General features: G+C 30.3%; 1 protein-coding gene and 1 pseudogene across 5 annotated transcripts; both read right to left on the bottom strand.

Moving 5' to 3' along the window:
- Positions 1–7,966: 7,966 nt before the first annotated feature.
- LOC111313853 (exocyst complex component EXO70B1 pseudogene) lies at positions 7,967–10,425 on the bottom strand (annotated as a pseudogene). 2 transcript variants are annotated; one of them, XR_016345321.1, is made up of 2 exons: positions 10,033–10,425; positions 7,967–9,946 (listed from the first exon to the last, which is right to left on the bottom strand). The product of XR_016345321.1 is annotated as an exocyst complex component EXO70B1 pseudogene, transcript variant X2 (transcript). The 2 variants fall into 2 exon arrangements; XR_016345320.1 differs by having other exon boundaries at positions 7,967–10,419.
- Positions 10,426–12,408: 1,983 nt separating this feature from the next.
- On the bottom strand, positions 12,409–17,048 carry LOC111317912 (uncharacterized). 3 transcript variants are annotated; one of them, XM_022920448.2, is made up of 6 exons: positions 16,752–17,048; positions 16,104–16,274; positions 15,915–16,004; positions 15,595–15,714; positions 15,411–15,478; positions 12,409–12,721 (listed from the first exon to the last, which is right to left on the bottom strand). In XM_022920448.2, exons 1-5 carry the CDS (start codon positions 16,923–16,925, stop codon positions 15,431–15,433), a joined length of 603 nt encoding a protein of 200 aa, XP_022776183.1. In that variant the 5' UTR covers positions 16,926–17,048; the 3' UTR covers positions 12,409–12,721; positions 15,411–15,430. The 3 variants fall into 3 exon arrangements, with proteins under 3 accessions (XP_022776183.1, XP_022776177.1, XP_089622210.1); XM_022920442.2 differs by lacking the exon at positions 12,409–12,721 and adding an exon at positions 14,415–14,758 and having other exon boundaries at positions 16,752–17,047; XM_089766084.1 differs by lacking the exon at positions 12,409–12,721 and having other exon boundaries at positions 14,415–15,478; positions 16,752–17,047.

Raw genomic sequence — 17,048 nt, forward strand, 5'->3', positions numbered from 1 at the left:
AAAAATTCAAATCGATAGAATGATAAAATTCGATACAAAGATCAATAATATATAAAAAAAAATAATTTAAAATGTTTATAATTTAAATTTGATCTTTACTTATTTATTAATAGTAAATATTTTGTCAACATTTTACTAAAAAATCTATCTAAAAATATATTAAAATTTTTTAATCTATCGATTTTAATTTTTTATTTAATCATTTCTCATAAGGAATTTTATGAATTTCACCTAAAATTTTTTATCTAAAGCCTTCTCGTATTTCATACAACTTAAGAAAGAAGAAAAGGAAGAAATTGATAAGGAAATTGGTGATTTCTTTTTGTACAGTAAAAGTCACATTAAAAATATTTCTCCTGTTTATGTTCAACCTATTTCATGAATGATTTAATGTCAATTGCTCCAAGTGTTTCTTTTGTCTGGCAAAAAAAGGAAAAAGCAAAATTGTGTTAAAATTTTCTTTCTTTCTCACCCAACCAGATGAAATCATGGAAAACAACAATTGAAATAACTTTTTCCTAATGCTTCTCCACTTATGTTAGGTCATTGAAATTTGAAAGTAAAGTACTTAGTAACTTACAAAATTGGGCTGTAAAGTTGATGTCCTCTCAACTTTCAAGAAGGAAGATTCAAAGCTTGTGTTTGAGTAAGAAAAAATTATGCATCAATTTATTTGAACCAAAATTTTGGGTCTCACAATTTTCATAATATTTATTGTTCATGGTAAATAATTAACAATTTATTATGATTTATGACCAAAAAAGTAAAAAAAATAAATTAAAGCGACAGGAAGATGTAAAAAAATAAAGTTAAAATGTCGATAAATTTTATAAAATGTTGAATTCTTAATTTCAGTTATTTTAGTTCAAATTCTAACAATTTTAAGTGTAAAAATTATATCGACAAATCATTGATATAATTATGCAAAGAATACCATTAATGGCATAATCATTTGTTTTATTATCCTTTGATTTTTTTTTATTTTGTCAAAGTAGATGTGGTTTAATGAGGTAATTAAGATTTAGCTCAATGTTTTTAAAAATGGATAAAGTAGTAATGCCAAATTAAACATATAATCTCAAAATTAGATGCAAAGTTTTTTATACTACAACTATATATATTACTTGTGCAAATCAAATCAAACCCCCAAGCTAGTTCACTAAAAAAAAAAAAAAACCCAAAAACAAAAGATATTTCGAAATATAAAATTGAATTGAATTTAAGAATGAACTCAATACGATTATATAATTATATTTAAAAATTAACATTCAACAAATTTAAAATTTAATATTTAAAATTATTTTTTATTTTTAATTTACAATCTCTTTTATAGAAAAAAAAAAGTGAGGATGACACAACATTTAACAGTGAAAAGTGATGAGACAGTGAAGCATGCACTGACATTCTGATAAGCCTTTTAGACCATGCTATGAAATTCTCGACTTTTGATGGACTTGGGACTGCTAAAAACATCACCGACTTTATCTTTATACATAAAATTCACGTTTAAAATATGGTTTGCTACAAAAGTCCATTGAAGCTAATTAATTTGTACAAGTATTCTATGTTAGGCAAATTAATTATCAATTAATTTTTCAAAAAAAAAAAAGAAAAATCCAGAACCAAAGGTCTTGCAGCCATTTTTTTTCTTTTTTCATTGGCATAACAATTACCAAATCTTTGACTAATACGATATTACTTTTTACAATTTTTTAAATTATGATTATAATTTAAATTTGAAACCTTTAATTTTGGAATAACATGACGGTAAATTAAAAAATTAGTATATTTATATCGTATAAAGTATTATATTTTACATTAAATTATGTATTATAATTTATATTGATATAAAAATATGAAATATATATTTTTTATTTTATTAAATTCATACATAATTTTTATTAAAATTTTAAATTATATTATTTTTATATTTTTTATTCATATAATTTTTGTATCGTAATATAATGTTATATTTTAGATTGTCGGGTGTACTTGAAGGCTTTGATGGCTCACAATCCTTACAACATTACGTAAATAAATTTGCTAATGTTCAAATCAAAGGTCTACCTATCTATAATTCTATACATATATAAACTTCTTTTCAATTTGGCCAACTATATAACACGGGGAAGAGGGAATGTTTTCCTTTTTAATCATATATATAAAAAATTATTTTATATAAATTTTTAATTTTACTAACGAAATTAATAATTTGATTATTTAAAAAATGAACATTTATTAATATTTAAATTTTATTTATAAAAATAAAAATTTCACTAATAATATAAAAAACAAATTATATATGTTAATTAACGCGAGTTTAATTTGAATTGAAAATTAAAAATCGCTATTATGAAGGAAATCCTCAACAATTAGATTTTGATATTTAATCTTTAAAGTTTTTTTTATTCTAATTTTTAAAAATCCTTCGGTTTATATTATTTTAATTTAATGAACTTTTAACATTTAGTCAAAGAAAAGAAGAAATAAAAAAAAAAAAGGAAACCTCGTGCTAAAATTCTGACATACGTGTCATAAGTGTATGGATCTTTAAGATGTAATCTTGATCGGTTTGATCAACCACAGTTCAACACCTGTCATTTCTTAATAATTTTGGCCTTTTACGATGGAGATAATACGGCGCCGTCTTTTCCAGCTTTAAAAGGACAAACTTCAACCCGGTGGCGTGGGGCTCGAGGGATGACCACCAGGGTAGCTCAAAGCCAAAAATTCAAAGAGTTGTGGGCCAATGGGTTCGTTTCGGCCAAGCAGGCTTGATGGGACAGCGCACCAATCCTGTCTTAATTTTGGCTCGAAGGGACTCGAACCAAACAAAGCCATCACCCATCAAGGGCAAAAGGACAGTTTTAGCATGATTTATAGGTATTGAGCTTTAAGAAATAAAATTTTGGAATCAACAAAGAGAGAAAGAGAGACGCTAAGTACCAAAATAGGGAATGTTTTTTATGCTTGTTTCTCGACGTTTAAATTAAAACTCGGTTGATTATAAAAGATAAAAAGATAATATTATAATAAAAAATATTTGAATGATTTTATTTATAAATAAAAAATGAAGTGTTTGTAAAATAAATTAATATGATATTATATATATTATATCGATTTAAAAATTAAAAATATTTTAATTATTTATTGACAGTTTTTTATAAAAAAATAATTTATTTTTTGAATCCAAAAACACCCCTAACGACCACCCTCTCTCCCCTGACCAGCCTTGTGCTTGTAACTTCAATTCTTTGGATAAATTATCTTTTCAGCATAACATGAAATATAGCATTTTCTCAACAACCAATCAAAATGTCGATCCGGCAGGGTTAGCGTATGCATTAATGTGCCAAATTGCCTGATCTAAAATTCAGTGGCAAAAGTTGTGCTTTCACACATTTAATTCTAATGATCCAATCTTATAGAATTTGGAGCAGGAGATGATGATGATAGGGGAACAAAGATGGTGTCATTGCAATTTATCAACAAGTTACTAGTAATGAACTTAGGAGTATAAGCAAACAGAAATTTTGATGATTCATTCGTAAATGTATTTAATTTTTGTTTATTTATTAAGTTTAATAAATTATTTTAAATATTATTTGTACATTTATTTATTAAATAAATAGGATACGAATAATTATTTATTCTTTCATTTATTTATACAAATAAACTCGTTTAAATTCATTTCAAATTGATCTGATTAAAAAATTATGAAATAGTCATTATTATTTTTAAGAGCATATTTAAAAATTAATGTAAGTCAATTATAAGTTTCTATTAGTAAAAAATTTTGTTTATATATGTTGTTTGACATGAAAAATACCTTTAATAATTTTTTACAAAAAATTAAATGAAATTATTAAAAGCGTTTATTACCAATAAAGCCTTGAATAATTTATTTTAATTTTTATGAGAAGATTATTTAATGTGTTTTTGAGAGTTATTGAAGGTATTTTTGACAAAAAACGCTTTAAATAATTGCTTCCAATTTTTTGGAGATTATTTAAAGTGTTTTTGGTCAACAAAACATCTTAAATAATTTCTTACAAAAAATTGAATAAGATTATTTAAAGTGTTTTTCTGACAAAAAATAACTTGAATAATCATAAAAAAATGAGAGGATTATTCAAGAGGTTTTTTGCCAAAAAAAACTTTGAATAACCCTATTTATTTTTTTGTAATTCAAGATATTTTTTTAGTAAAAAAATACCTTGAATAATCTCTCAAAAAATGGGATGCGATTATTCAAGGTGTTTTTGGTAAAAAATACCTTGAACAATACCCTTATAAATACCTTGAATAATCTCTTAAAAAATAAAAAATAATTATTGAATGTGTTTTTGGTCAAAAACGCTTTGAATAACCGATTTTTAATTTTTTGTAAGGGATTATTCAAGGCATTTATAACAAAAAAATATATTGAATAATCCTATCCCATTATTTTTGGGATTATTCAAGGTGTTTTTGGTTAGAAAACGTCTTGAATAACTCCATTTAATTTTTTATCATGGATTATTCAAGATGTTTTTTGATAAATTTTTTTTTTCATTTTTTCATGTTCGTTTAATGTTCACAAATAAGCTCGTTCAATTTAAACGAATCGAACACAAATAAATGCAAACATCCTATTATTTAAATAAACAAAATTCGAACACAATTAACAAATTTTTTATTGAACACGAGTCGAGCTTAAAAAGCTCTAAAAATAAACAAACGAATTATGAATATATGTTTGTTCGTTTATGTTCGGTTTATTTATAGCCCTAAATGAACTTTTGTTACAGGGGGTAAAAAAATTGAAAAAATGAAAAATTGATTTGAAATCTTAGTGTTAGGTTCGAATCAATTTTTTTTATTTGATTCAGATTAAGTTCAAATATTAAATACATGTGTTAACTTCAAATTGAATTTCAAATCAAAAAATAAAAAACCAAAAACAAGGAAACTAAACCAAAATATGTATTTTTATTAATATATATTTTAAATTTTTATAAAATAAAAATAATTATTTTTTTACCTAAATCTATTTAAATATATTAAAAATTATATTAAATAATATATTAAAAATTTAAATTAAAAAAATTATTAAGTCAAACTGAACCGATAAAATTTAATTTAATTCGATTTAAATTATATAAAAATTTGATTCAATTTGAATCTAATCTTAAAAATTTATAATTTTATATATTATCGCACTGAACCATTTTGATTCAAACCATTATCACGTATCATGGATTTGTCTTCGCCGATAGGACAAGGTTCAAACCCAGAGCCCCTCTTCTTTGTAACTTGGTTATTTGAACAGAATAACCATTTATATTATGGTGCAAACTTAAGTTTGAAGTACCCCGAAATTATAGATGCAAACACATGTTTTCGATAAGAATCAGCAAACATCTTAATCGCCATATGGCACATGGAGCAATATGGTGGGTGAAACTTCCCGAAGCCTTAAGTGCCTATTGGATCGAGGCTTTAGTGTAATGAATGAGGGGTACTTGTCATCACACTGAAACTGTAATTACCCTTTGGACTCTTGAGGGATTGGGGAGAAAATGAGTCTTCATTGTATCAGGGAAAATAAGCAACTGTATTGTAAAGCCAGGAGTGGTGGCCAACGCCATTGATAGAAGAATGTCATTGAGCAAAGCAGATTGGGCTCAAGGATCTAACTTTGGTGGTAAAATGGACAGATATTTGCATTACATTGAAGGCCTTCATGGTGAATGAAACCGGATGGATCGATGTGCTTTGAGGAGGCTCTGGGAAAAAGTCAAACTCAGCAATAGGATTGTACAATTAACCACTAGGCACGTTCATTGCTAGCAAGGAGCCAAGCCTCTCCTTTGCAACCATTTTCGTTATAGACAATTTTCCTCATTGTAAAAGGAAGGATGGTTTTCTTCATGCTATATAATAGGCAACAATGTAGCGGCTATTCCAATGTTTGCATGTGATCTTCTTCTCATTGTTGCTGCAGTGTCTCTTTTACCAACAAAATTCCAATGAAACCAGTCCATATTGCAAAGTGAGCTATTTACCATTTGCCAGGTTGCTGTTTGGACTTAAGGTGAATTACCCAATGGGTAACAATGTTTGATATTTGCACCATCTGCATCTACCATTGCTCTTCTGGTTTGGTTAGCCATATAGAATTTGCCACAAATGGCCAACAAAGCATGAATCCATTCATCTTTGGCCTGCCAAAAGTGCTACATTAACCATCGTTGTGATAAAGGGTGCCAACCCAAATTCCAGAATTTGTCTTCTATGGACCACCAAGGGATGTGATAGCTGATGCATCAGGGTGCAAATGGACCCTGCAATTTATTCGTGAATAGGCAAAATAACAAATGACTTTGTCCAAAGAAAGTGCAAATAATGCGAATCTGCAGACCTAACAAGTAACACCAAACAAGATCCATTGAGTTTCTGTTGTAAACAAAGACATTGCAGGTTTATTTGCAACATAATGTCTGGATACACGTTGGTTTAATTTACGATTTCCTGCTGTTTGGAAGCAGGGTGGCCCTGTTTCACGTACCTCTTGTTCTCAGCCTGTGGTTTTATGCTTTTGTAGATTGTTCTTTAGCTACAGTCAGGCAACGCTTACATCAAAATGTTGATCGCTTCAAACTAGTTTCTACTGTTTTTCAACTGATAACAGTTGATTCGAATTAGGTTTTTTTGGTACTAAATTTCAGAATGCTAAAGGGTACTGAAACTGTGAATTCCTTTTGATCAAAACTGTAATGTTTCGTTTGAGATCGTCTATGAAAAACTGGGAGACAACTTTCATTTCAAGAAAGCTACCAGTAGAAAATTAATCCTCCAATGACCAAAAAAGTTCACTGCATTTGTAAATTAGTCTACAAAATGGTCGCTTCCCAACAACTGATTTACAGGAAGTTGATTGGACTGCATTTTGTAGAATTTAAGTTTTTTTACGAAGGAGGCAGTAAACAAACGATACGAGAAGATGTTGCAGATGTTGTACGATGTCAGCTTTTAAAAGTAATTATATGAATCAACAGAACTAAACCTTTAATTTGGAATTCAAGTTTTTCAAATAAATGCAATGATGTTGCAAAAGTCCCATGCCCAACATTTGAAGCATTTTCACTTTCCAATTTCCGTTGTTCTCTTCTAGAGACCAAAGCACAAAAAAGCACATTTCAAAGGCATATTTAGTCCTCTAACTTTTCCACTAATAAAAAGCTCATCAGAGTTGTTCTGCAGTCTATAAATCTTCACTACATTGTACATTAATTTACTTTAGCATTCCTCAAGCTCTCAGTTTTCACAACTCCCACATCATTATTCACATTGTTTCACAGAAATTACATTGGGGGTAAACATTGTGTTCATCCTACAGATATAATCATTTTTTAAAAGCACTGAATCTTCCTAACTCCCTATACATCAAATTAACAGCAGAATTCACCAAAACCTTTTTACCTGCATGATTGCTTCTTCAATCACATTTGACAAATGCTTCTTGCAGAAAACTATTATTTCTGAACTACGTGGCTTAACCTGGCATCTGTTTTCCTACCGAAGATGCAGTTCTCCATTAAAAACTTTAGTAACAGCTAAAAAAATGAAAGAGATGTAGCCATTCCTTTAAGACGGTGATAACCAGGTACTACTTCATGTTAAACAAAATTAGTATCATGTAAAATATTACTGGAAGGTATTAGGAAAGAGACATGGCACAATTGGGAATCAAAATATATTTATTGGTTTCAATCCTACAATATAAACATTGCTATTAGTTGCTATATTACAGAATGACAATCTTTTGTTCCAGGGGACACAGACATTCAGGCACTTAAGAATGTTATGTGCATGTGAACAATAGATATGCCAGGCTAACGGGTCTATGAGGCATGGCAAATATGAAAGGTGACAACTGACAAAACGGCCAAAGTGCTAATGGTGGTTCATGAAATAAAAAAGATGAACCAAGACAAACCCATATATAGAGAAACTATAGACTATAATCATGTACAAGATACAAAGGGTGCCAGTTAACTCTCACAAAACCTGTGTTTATAACATCGAACAGAATAAAAAACATGTCGACAGACACATAAATAGGTGAACTCTAGCTTCAGCTAGTCCTTGATGAACGCAAAGGCCATACCAGTAACAGGAGTCCTGTATCCTATCCTATGTACTCTTCCTTCTCATATGGTGAAGAACAAGAGGTGATCCTTCAAACAAATCCAATAGATAATTTTCTAAATCCTCTGGTGTATATTTAATGTATTTTCCAGCATGCCTTCCACTCTCTAGCTGATTCCCAAACCTCCCCATGAAGGACCGGTAAGCCGGAAGTACTTTCTCTGATATAGAAATTCGAAGTTCTTCACGAAGTTGAGGATCTGGGACCTTCCAACCCGTCTGAATCCTATATATTTCTTCAAAACATGCATTGAAGTTCTTAAATCTTTCCTTCAAGGCTACCTTGGAGGCATTGTTAGAGCTACCACCGATCCCTTCATCCTTCAGACAATATAGAGCTTTGGTCCAACAAGCCCTCAGATAACCTGTAGCATGCTGGCGTATCTGGCCACGCCGCCTACGAACCCAATCATCTCCCAAAAGCTTTCCTAGCTCAGAATCCTTCACCTTTTGCACTACATACAGAATATTATTCATCAAAAATATACAATGCAACGCACCATCCTCATACAGTTTTGATTTCTCCTCAAGATTGGATTCCAAAGAGGTTATCAACAACAACAACCGTTTAGCAAATGGAGTCAGTGTCTCCAGTTCACTATCTTCACTCTGCAATCCATCTGCTTCATCCTCATCACTCTCCAGTAACAAATTCAAAGTCTCACTATAATCCACAAGCAGTTTGACATAATTCATTACATAACGTGTAAGAGGATGAATCTCCCCATTCTGCATAGGTTTCTTGGAAGCCTCATTCTTCACAGCATTCTCAAACTCCACAAAAGTCCCTTTTGCCGCATCCCCTAATCCAGCCAACACTCCCTTGGCCTCGCTACATACAAATTCATCGGTAACCATCATCTCAAAATCCAGCAATGCATCAGACAAAACATCATACATATCCAGAATCTTAAACAGCTTCTCAGATGATCTTTTCCCAATAGCCACAGCTTCCCCAAAATTCAACAACTGTATTACACAGCCTTTAGCTGTCTCATTAAAGCAAATCTCTTTGATCGAATCAGACCCATTAAAAATTTGATCACAAAGCCTCTTTTCCCCACTCAAAAGAACCCTAACGGTAATCTTAACCGCCTGAATCCACTTCTTCATCTTTTCATCCAAAGCTTTCCACTCAATCTTCTGAACTTCCTCAATACTCAACTTCTCAACTCCAAGAATCACCAAACACTCATCCAAAGCATCACGCCTAACATTACTATAAGCTTGACCACACTCCTTTTCGTACCCAGACCGGATCATCCGGTAAGCAATCTCTTTTAACTCCATTACAGCATCAGCATTGATCAAATCTACACATAAATCATCTCCCAAACTTGGTCCTCTCTCGTGAAAGCACCCTCTTTTGCTATCAACCTCTCCAAAACTCTCGAATTCCTCGTCAATTTCCCCTTCATTCGCTGCGAAAGAGAGGGAAACCCTCCGGATCGAACCGTAAAGCCGGTCCGCATCAAGCGGGACGGTGTTCCTAATCAAAATAAGCCGAAACTCATCTTCCAGCCTCGACATAGCCATTTGAATAGCGGTCTTCGCCCGGTCCATTATTTCATTATCAGACCGAATCGGCATATCGACGAACAATTGAAGTATTTCGTCAACCGCCAAGAGGTACTCGGCGGCTTCATTGGGAGAGTCTTCCCAGTAGAGAGAGTGGCGGGAACCGTCTGGGTTAGAGGAGGAAGAGTCCCACCAGAGGATCACTTTCTCGGCGGCGTCGAAGCGGACACCGGTACTGTCGGAGTCATCGTTGATTAAGTCAGTGATGTTGGACAAGCGGTTATCGAAGCTCGAGAAAATCAAGAGCATGTCTTCACGAACCTCTTTTGGTGTATTAAGACTCTTAACGATCTGCTGAGCCGTCGCCATGACCCGGTCCTCTCCGCCCGCGCCAAGGCTCGTCGTAGTCGTGGCCATGGTCGTTGATTTTAGTCCTCGACCCGGCCCGGTTCTCCGGTTCTTTTAATCCTTTATCTAAGAAACAATTTGGGGATTGGGGAGGTTCACAACTGAAGTAAACTGAAAACCGCCATTTTCTGAGTTTTGGTTCCGCTTTTTGTGGGTATTTTTCGGTCGTTGTAAATCGGTTTAAGCCGGCTGGTTAGGGAGAGGAAATGGATTGCTGGGAGAGGAAGTTATGTCAGGGGAAGTCTTATAGAACTGTGTGTGTCAGAAGTAAGAAGAGAACGGAAAAGGGTTTGGGAATTTCTCTACGGTTATTTTCTCTACGATTTTGGTTTTTGTTAGCTTTTTGGATTGGGTTTTTGCCCATTTGGTGCCCTCTTTTTCTTGTCTGGCCCAATGCAATTATTTTTATTTTCTTTTACCTTTTTATTTTTTTTATATATTTTAATTGGAAAAATAAAAAACTTTGATTTCGTTATTTTTTATTATTAATGATTTAACTTTTGGATAAAATTTAAATTTATCATTTTATTAAGGATGTCAAAACTATGGGTGTAAGTGATATATTAGTACTCACATGCTATTCGGGTCGATTCAAAGAAAACTCGAATTCAGTTCGATTATTATTGAGTCGAGTTCGAGTAGCTTGATTTATCGATCGAGTCGAATTTATTTTTATATCCGATTCGAATAGCTCACGAGCCTAATCGAGCTTTTATATTTTAATATATTTTTATTATTTTAATTAATAAAATATTTTGAATTCAAGTTCGAGTTCGAGCATAAATAATTGAACTTTTATCGTGTATATGAATCGAATTTATTTTTATATATTAATCGAGTAAGCTCGAATAGCTCAAATTCGATCACGAATCGAACTCGAGCTTGAAAAATAAAATTCGATCGAGTTCAAGTCGAGTATCGAGCTACGAGTCGAGTTCGAACTTCTCACTGTATCAACTTGACTCGACTCGATTACACTCTTAATCAAAACAACATATGCAACCTCTTAATTATCTTTAAATTACTATTTCCTTTGTATTAAAAATCAAATCTATTAATTTGTTAATTTATATCATATTTGTTTTATATTAAATGTGTAAAATAAAAAAAAATTACATTTTCATATCGATATATTAAATATGAAATATTTTTAAAATTTTTTAAAAAATTTTCAATCATATCATAAATATATTATTATTTTTGTATTTATATTTAAAATTATGAAGTTTACCCAAAAAAAATAGCCGCTGTTGATGTTGCTACCATTTAAATAATAAATGTAAAATACATCATAACTTAATCATTAGTCTTTTGATTTAATCACTTTTAAGGTTGAGTAAATTTTTTTTTATTCGTTAATCTTTGATTGTGTGCTGATATAATACTGTTTAATCATTTTCTATATTAGCTATCAATATGATATATTAGATAACTAGCTTATAACATGTGCAATGCACAAGTTAATTGTCTACTTAAATATTTATAAACATATAAAATTAGTATTTTATGCATACCTATATTTAAATTTTAAAAATTATAACATATTTTAAATTAAAATATTGAAATGATATATAAAAATAATTAAACTTATTTAAAAAATAAATATGATAAATAATTTTAAAATCATAAAATAAAAAATACATGATAAAAAATAAATAAATATTTGAATCTATACTTATATGTTTATTTGATTAATAAAAAATAAGTTATCTATATGTTTATATCTTTAATAAATAAGTTATATTTATTTTAAAAGTATGAAATTATGTTATGCACTTTTTTTATCAAAATAAATTTTTAGGATTTTATCTACTCCAATTAAATAAAATTGAACTTTTTATTTTGAATTAAATAAGAAACTTCCATTGCTAATAACTTTAGTTACAATCAACAATGATAATATCTGTAATACTTCTTAGACATTTTTTTTTTTTATCTAAATTACATCATTCGTAATACAAAGTTCAAACCGTACTGACACATTATCCAACCTAATTGCCTAAGATTGGCGATGAATTGGATCAGATTTTTGTTCGTTCCGAATCCAATCCAATTTTTTAATCATAAAACTCGAATTTAATCTAATTTGAAATTAATAAAATATTATTTTTTAAAAATATAAAATATTATTTTTTAAATATAAAATATAAAATTATATAAATACATATATAAATAAAAAATTTAAAAATAATTTTTATATAATTTTGGATCGGGTTGGATTTGCTTAAAACTCGATCCCGACCCGACCCGAAACCCAATTAAAAAAAAAAATCTTATAAAATCGGATCGAATCGAAACCCGTCGAAACCGAGTTGAATTGTCAACTTTATAATTGGCTTATAGCCTAGCATGTTTCACATAATTGAAAATGGAATCTCTTATGTTAAGCTTTGCTTCATCTACAAAGTAATCTATCATTGAAAGGTATGTGGAAACCAGTCGGATCAGGTTTATTATGTTTAGCACATTTCCTTCAAGCACCATGTATATCTTGTGTCCTTAGCCAAAAGCCTCCATTGTTGTAAGATTTGTCATTCACAAGACTGAAGAGCAACAACAACTATCCCATCCCTATCTATGGTAAGTACTCTTATCCTTCCAACTGCATTTGTCACATCAAAATTAATTTTAATAAAATTTAACTGTTAATTACTTCAGTAAATAAAAACCTCTAATTAAAGATTAGATCAATATACAATACAAAAACCAATAACTAAAGAGAACATACGAATAAAAAATTTTGAAAATTTATAAGCATTTGCTGATTTATTACAAACGTTACTATTAAAAAAAACAAAAGTAAATACAATGTAATAATAGAAGAACTCACATTTGACTTCCTTTAATATTACTTTTGATCGATCATTATGACTTAATGGAATAGGAAAGAAAGCAAGATTACTTAATTATACAATTGTAAGAGAGCTTTCACGTGAAAGCCAAAATTTCAAAGGCTTTTAGCTTCATAAATGGTAGATTGTTATAGGTTTGTAGCTTCTTCTCTTTTACTAACAAAAATTTAAATAGATTAACTGAATTAAATTTATTTAATCAAAATTTCAAGGTTTATATAATATAAATTTATTTAAAATCTGTATATAAAAAAATATTATCATAATTAAATTCTAAGAGAATATTTGGTAAGAAAAAATTTGAATTAAAAAAATTTTTATTTTTGAATTTTGAATTACGAATGATTGATTTGATTTTTTTTTATTATATTTTAACTTTAAGTTAAATCAAAACATAAATAATTAAATATACATATAATTCGATTTAAGTTAAATTTTAAAAATTTTGGATAATTAAATAATTTTTAAATTTATTTATTTGATAAATAGCATTAAATTAGTAATTATCTTACATGTTGATTTTTTATTACTTTGAATAATATATAATTAGATTTATATATATATATATATATATGAATAAAAATGGATTTAAATTCATATCAATGTTTATATATTTTGAACATTTAATATGATTTAATTTGAAAGTTTTTTTATGTTTGATTGTTTTGAATAATATTTAATTAGCATTATCATATGTGTCATTCAAACAAATTACCAAAATAAGCATCCACGTAGACAAGCTTTATCAAATTTCTATATATGTTATAATATAATATTATATATGATATGATATGACAATGACACATAATATTATCGCATCAACATATTATTAAATTCTTCAAAGTTCAATCGACATGACATGATAAAAGGCTGAATGAATTTAATTTTGGCATGCAAAGATTAGTTTTCATACAAATGAATCCATTTTCTATTCCAAAAAGGTTTAACAAGAGCTTTATCAGCACTTATGCATTTGGTTCAATGAAGATGCATGTTTTTCTCAGCTTGAATCCTCTTTTCCGAAAATAAAATAAAATAAACAGGAGCTTCATCAGTTATAGGAAACACCACAGTTTACTGCTGAACATCGACACAAGGAATCTTAACTGCAACCTATAATAAGATCAACCTTTGATTCTGAAAGCAGTAATTTACGTTAAAATGTTTATCTTTGTCACATGGAGCAAACTGAAAATGATTTCCATTTTGGGTTAGGCTGACTTTTCCCCAACGAAATCAAGATTCTAGCTACAAACCATATGGCAGCTAACCAATATAAAACTTCTCATGAGCATTAACCATCAATTTAGCTTTTCATATGTTAGTTTTGCCAAACTTTCATTAACTCATACGCTATCAAAGAAATACAGAACAACTCAAGATATTCAAAGAGTCAAACTAGAATCATTAGCCACCATGGGTAACACCAAATATCTTTGCATGTGAGATAAGGCTATTAACATTTATTAACAGGAAATTACAATTCAAAATAATCCCTCTCTTCCTCCCTGACTAATATTTAATTTCTACTGAATACAAGTAAAACTTTGATCATCTCTGTCAAACCCTTGAATTTTCAGTGCTTATGATCCAATTCCAACAGAAACACAAAGAAATCCAGACTACAGGTCAATTTCATGTGGACCAAGCTTTTCTAGAACAATCAACTTGGCTTTGGTCATGGTCAATATCAACTAATCTATGATTCCATACATGTCATAAGCATATCTAAGTAAAACCAAAAGCACTATTTCTCCCTCAGGCCACTGTTGCTATAAGAAGAAAACCTGAAACAATATGCATATTAGCTCAAGCATGCAATTATTGCTTTCAGGAGACAATATTCCTTTTCCTCACCTAACAATCTTTACTACTACTGCCAACATTTTCATTGGTTTCAACATATCAGCTTCACTTGTTTCTTTGACAATATTTACCCTTTTTAAAGTAACAAAAGAAGTACAACAAAATAGTGCCTAAAGTGATGTTCTGATTTTTGATATGGGTAGTTCTATTGCTCCCATTAGGTAATCATGCTACTCAAAGTTATTTTCATTTGCCACATACTTTAGTACTCACTCTTGAAAAGAGTCAGAATTAGTGATGATCATCCACTACTGCCACCATTTTGAATGATACATATCAGCTTCACATGTTCCTTTAACAATATTTTCCCTTTTTGAACTACCAAAAGTAGGTACAACCAAATAGTGCCTGAAGTTATATTCTCATTTTAATTCTTTTATTCCAGTTTTGACATTGCTAGTCCTACAGCTCCTATTAGTCAGTCATGCCACCAAAGTACCATTAATTTAAATATAATTACTACTAAATATATGTTTAACATAATATGCTAACTGGAAAATTTGTTCATCCAGATGACAGATGAAGTATAATAAAGATAAAACTTGATTTTGAGGGGAAGCTGTTTGGCTGTACCATTTTATGTAATTGGAAAATTACACTGCATTCATTTCCTGGGAGCAAGGTCCATTTGACGTCTCACCCTGAAAAAAAAAAAAGAAAAAAGAAAACATATTTACATTAGCAAAGAGAAAAACGGTTTGTAATGACTAAAAATATAACCAGGAATAAAAAGGAAAGTTTAAGCCATGACACCAACCAAATTAGATAACTGATCTCGTATACAGTACATAGACTTCAGCATTGTATCCAGGGTTTCTTTAGCTAATTGGAACTTCAAATCCATCTCCCCTTGGGGAGCCTGTGTGTCATTTTGGAGCTGCATAAAGTGCAAGAAATGCAAAAACATCACGTCACCACTTCAGGAGCATAAAGAAAATTGTCCAATCAGAGAAAACCACATATTTCAGTTAACATGTCAAAGATGTTTGTTTTACCCAATTTCATATATAGTGAAACTTTGCAATCTGAAACAAAAGGCATCAATTGCACTGACTTGCCAACAAAAAAGATTAATACCTTCAAATTGATAACAGCCACCGGTTCTGTCACTTCATTGTCCTGACTTGCCATACTCCAAGTCATTGCCTTTAAGCGTGGATAAGAAACCTGGAAACGATTAATTTTAGAAGCACGATATTTCATATAGCATCCAACTCAATTGAGATAAATGTTCTTGTAATTGACCAAAAAAATCGAATTCCTGACCTCATCCATGTGTATATCTGCCCGCCATTCTTTCTGAAACTTTTGCAGCAAAAGTGCCAATAGTCTTTGTAATTCAGGAAGAACCTCATTTGGAAACAACTTTTGAATATCATCTTTGCTGATATTCTCATAAACACATCTACGGATTAACATGCGGAGACATACCAGAAGCTGCAGAGCAGATAAAAAGATAATTAATCTAAGTTGGGATGATTAATAAGAGTTCGATAAATTAAAAAAATTAATGCTTTTCCAACACAACATAGATAAATAACAATTTGCAGAGAAATTATAAAAAGCAACGTTCTTCTCAACATCAGGTCAGCAAACTGCGTTTCTGAATATGCAGGGGGTACAAGCATATGAAACCAATATGGGAATCAATCTTAGTTTTTCACTCTTTATGTTTTTAAAAGATAATATGAAAATCTTCATAGGAAAAACAACCAATAATTCTATTAGCAAAAAAAACTCCAATGAATTAATTTCCATGTCAAGCCCAACCAATTACAAAATCCTATCCAACTAGAGATAAAATTGAAACTTTTTTTTCCAAAAGAAAAGAAATCATTTGAAACTTGTAAGACTTGAATTTAAATATAAGTATTTGTATATATAGAAACAGAGACTGAGGGAATGGCTGATTACTGGGTCGAGATCGGAATCGTTTTGGAGCTGAAGCATTTCACAGATGAGGCGTCGGTCATCAGCATCGAGACCAATCTTGCGAGTCCTCCAAAGGGATTGAAGAATGTATTCCACTGATTCTTTGGAGTTTGCTCTTACTAAGAGCGGTAAATGTCCCCACAGCGTACGCTCCATTTATTTTCCTCAATGGCTCAAGCTTTCAAGGAAAACCAAGTTTGTAATTGTATTTTCCTCGCCCTAACGACACAGAAAACTGCAAGATGGAAGCTATGGCAGAGAGACTTGACAGTATAGATT

The sequence above is a fragment of the Durio zibethinus genome, chromosome 9, assembly GCF_047325235.1.
Source record: "Durio zibethinus cultivar Kanyao isolate XHJ-2024 chromosome 9, ASM4732523v1, whole genome shotgun sequence".
NCBI lineage: Eukaryota > Viridiplantae > Streptophyta > Magnoliopsida > Malvales > Malvaceae > Durio > Durio zibethinus.

Bases quoted from the DNA above. Each gene is read 5' to 3' on its own strand.
- LOC111317912 (XM_022920448.2), bottom strand. From the start codon at position 16,925: ATGGAGCGTACGCTGTGGGGACATTTACCGCTCTTAGTAAGAGCAAAC. The intron at 16,005-16,103 runs GTCAGGAATTCG...AATCGTTTCCAG, and splicing joins CAGATATACACATGGATGAG to GTTTCTTATCCACGCTTAAA. The intron at 15,715-15,914 runs GTATTAATCTTT...CACTTTATGCAG, and splicing joins TGGCTGTTATCAATTTGAAG to CTCCAAAATGACACACAGGC.